At 30.6% G+C, this 3,314-nt stretch overlaps 1 protein-coding gene across 1 annotated transcript; it reads left to right on the plus strand.

Annotated features, from left to right (window-relative positions):
• The first annotated feature begins 344 nt into the window (after nt 1-344).
• On the plus strand, nt 345-2,605 carry LOC108725370 (short coiled-coil protein B). Its single transcript, XM_018452364.1, has 4 exons — nt 345-596; nt 1,747-1,866; nt 2,126-2,212; nt 2,302-2,605. The coding sequence occupies exons 1-4, from the start codon at nt 524-526 to the stop codon at nt 2,442-2,444; spliced, it is 423 nt and encodes a 140-aa protein (XP_018307866.1). The 5' UTR covers nt 345-523; the 3' UTR covers nt 2,445-2,605.
• Nucleotides 2,606-3,314: the final 709 nt, after the last annotated feature.

Raw genomic sequence — 3,314 nt, forward strand, 5'->3', positions numbered from 1 at the left:
TGGAAATTTCCTTCGCGCTAATTGGATCATACTTTTAGATCTAGAAGAATGGTCCTATCTCACCAGACAATCATAAAACGGTTGCAAAACTGTTGAATCTGCTGAACGCAGCTATTGTACGCAACCCCAAAAGATCAATCACGTGATCAAAATTACTGAATAGCAATCTCACGATGCTCAACGCTTGGCGCTGCTATGTAAAGGTACCTTAATGGCATCTACTGGATCGATAAGTCGAGTACCTGCGCCTAGAGTGTCGCTCGTAGGTTTCGGGATTGTTCCGAGTACGAACGATTTGAGGCGATTCGGATCGACAGCTACGTAATCTATATTATGCTACATTGACTGCATTCAACAAAACACAACGGTTTTGCAACCGTTTTGTGATTGCTGAGATAGGATCATTCTTCTAGATCTAAAAGTATAATCCAATCAGCACCGAAGAAAACGTCCAACAGTTGCGAAATAAACGGTCTGCTGAACGCAGCTACTGTATTACGTTCCTAATTATCGTAATCGCGTGATGTCGGTGATAATGACAGCCAAGCTTCAAGACGACATGAATAGTATACCTCTGGCGGATGACGATCCGCAAGGTGAGAGCGTAGTGTCACCTGAGTCCTGTTTTCGTCGAGATTCCTCTCGACATCGCTCTTTTCTTTCTTTCTCCATTTCATTGACTGATGGAATTATAACCTCACTCATCTCGAACAGTTTACATCATTTATTCCAACGCCTTTGCTCCGAATGTTATTTATTTACGACTAAATTTGCTGACTTAATCTGTCTGCTTCTTATTTTTGTTTCTTTACACATATTATTTTTATTGATATGAGAATTAAACCAGCTGCATCTAACTGTGAACTAGCAATGTAACAACGCCTTCTCCGTTTCTCGGAATTTAAGAAATAGAAATGTAGAGACGTACGATGCGTTCCAATATTCACTATGATCGAAACGCATCCATAGAAATATGAGATATTGGACCTCTTGATTATTTATCTCGCAAATTATTTTTCTTAAAAAAAACTCCTTAAATATAATATTTTGTATAATTTTAAAGGATCGGAAAAAACCTAATTTTTCCGCAGATTTTTTCGGTTTTTTCCCAAGGGTAGAAATATTCATTTGGAAAAAATTCACACGTGCTCGTAAAACCTACTACGTTTGCTTCTCAGTTCTTTCCGTAAAGAAAATAATTGCATATAGGGTACACAGCGGGAGTAGATAAGTTAACAGAAATTTTGAAATTGTATAAAAGATTGAGGTCGCATAATGTATTCGATAAAAGCATACAAAACACTATTGCACCATTAATGTAAGAATTAAAAATTACTTAAGCTTTGCCATGTACTAAAGGATTAGTTAGGTTAGATTAGGTTTTACTATAAAAATAGAAGGATAACTAAAAAGTTTTAATAAAAATAATGCTACATGATTTCATAGATCGCATTAATTTTATAAAGGAATTTAGAAGTTACTTATTATGTCTTTTACATAGCAAAAACAGCAATTTTTCGGGAAAAAAACCGAAATTTTTCCGGTTTTTTTCCAGCAATTTGAAAAAAGTGGCTTTTTTAAAATTTACTATAATATTTTGTACATTTTATACATTTAACAATTTGCTTGTGCTTTGATAATAATGAATCTCTTTTTTTTTATTCCCCATTGTTGGCGTTTAATATTTTACTCTAATTTTATTTTTCACATACATATACCATATATGTATATATTATATATTTATAGTAATAATACCAGAAGAGGAAATCTTGGACAATGCCTCACATATATCTGATCCGCTAGGCAGAGGACGCAGCATGGATTCTATACCATCGACATTTACTAATGGCAGCTGTAGTCCTAACAGTAAGTGATATTATGATTTGTTCTTTCATTGTAATATGTATAGTTTTTGTATTGTTTGTCTTTTTACAACTAAATATACAAAGGAATATCAGCTTATTTTGTATTTATAAATTGAACAAAATAATATTAAATACGCGATATTTTGACTTCTATTATCAGATTATTATATACAGTTAAATAAAAATTTGCTTTTATAAATGATTGTAGTACTGTCAAATTGAAATAGTTTATAAAATAATTTTTATTTATTTTATTGTAGGTTTAGATCCTGATATTAGCCCAGACGAGCAAGAAGAGAAAGCTAGATTGATTGCACAGGTTCTCGAATTGCAAAATACTTTGGATGGTAGATATATATTTCAGTAAAAATTAAGGTTACAGGAGAATATCCCTATTGGCGTTTTTGTAATGTGCAAATATATGTGTTTTGTCTAGATCTGTCACAGAGAGTGGACAGCGTAAAGGAAGAGAATCTCAAGCTGAGAAGTGAAAATCAGGTTCTGAGCCAGTACATTGAGAATTTAATGTCTGCATCGAGCGTATTTCAGTCGACAAGTCCCAATATCAAAAAGAAGTGAACCATACCATATTAATCAAATAATTAGACAATTTTTATGAAAACAAACTGCAGTAATTTTGAAGTACAATAGTTACGATTGTTTTGAGTATTTTGGAAAGTATCAGCATGCATAAATTTTATTCCGATTTACATTTATCAAAAAGTAACGCAAAAATTCTAAGTCTTGATATTTGATGCTTAATTTGCCTTCGTTAGCTTGTATACACTTTTTATGAAAAAAGATTTTGACAATTCACGTGTTTTTTTTTTTAATGTAACACTACAATGCATTCTGTGACTGTGACTTATGAAACACGCTTATAATTATAATTGTATGAGCCAAAGAGATCCATTTTATACTTCTACAATTTTTATAAACGTATTTCGCAAATTTTTTTTAGGTAGATGTTTGTTAAGTAAAGATTAATTATTTTACTGCAATTTTATGTTAATTTATATTAATTTTCTTTAAATTAAGATTAGGTTATTTTCTATTAAATTAATGCACGTAACAGTACTAATACTACTAATATATATTTTTTATCCTGTATATAACAACGTTATTTAGTTCAAGCATTGTGTTTGTGTTTGAAGTAAATAATATACATGAAGCCAAGTTGAAATATTTTTAAATAATTTAATATTTATTTATTTTTAATTTTTTGTATACATTTCTTATACTCTGTTAATTTTAATTAATAGATTTTTTTTATACAATTACAATTACGAATTCATCTCTCTTTCATACATTTGCAAAGCTGGGTATTAAAACGTTTGAAGCCATATATATATTTCATTGAGGTATTTGCTTCTTTAATAGAAAATTCTTGCTTGCAACATTTTGATGTATTTATATATACGCATTATATATAGATATATAAGAGATAAT

Source organism: Mycetomoellerius zeteki, unplaced genomic scaffold (assembly GCF_001594055.1).
Source record: "Mycetomoellerius zeteki isolate Tzet28-1 unplaced genomic scaffold, Tzet1.0 scaffold344, whole genome shotgun sequence".
Classification (NCBI taxonomy): Eukaryota; Metazoa; Arthropoda; class Insecta; order Hymenoptera; family Formicidae; genus Mycetomoellerius; species Mycetomoellerius zeteki.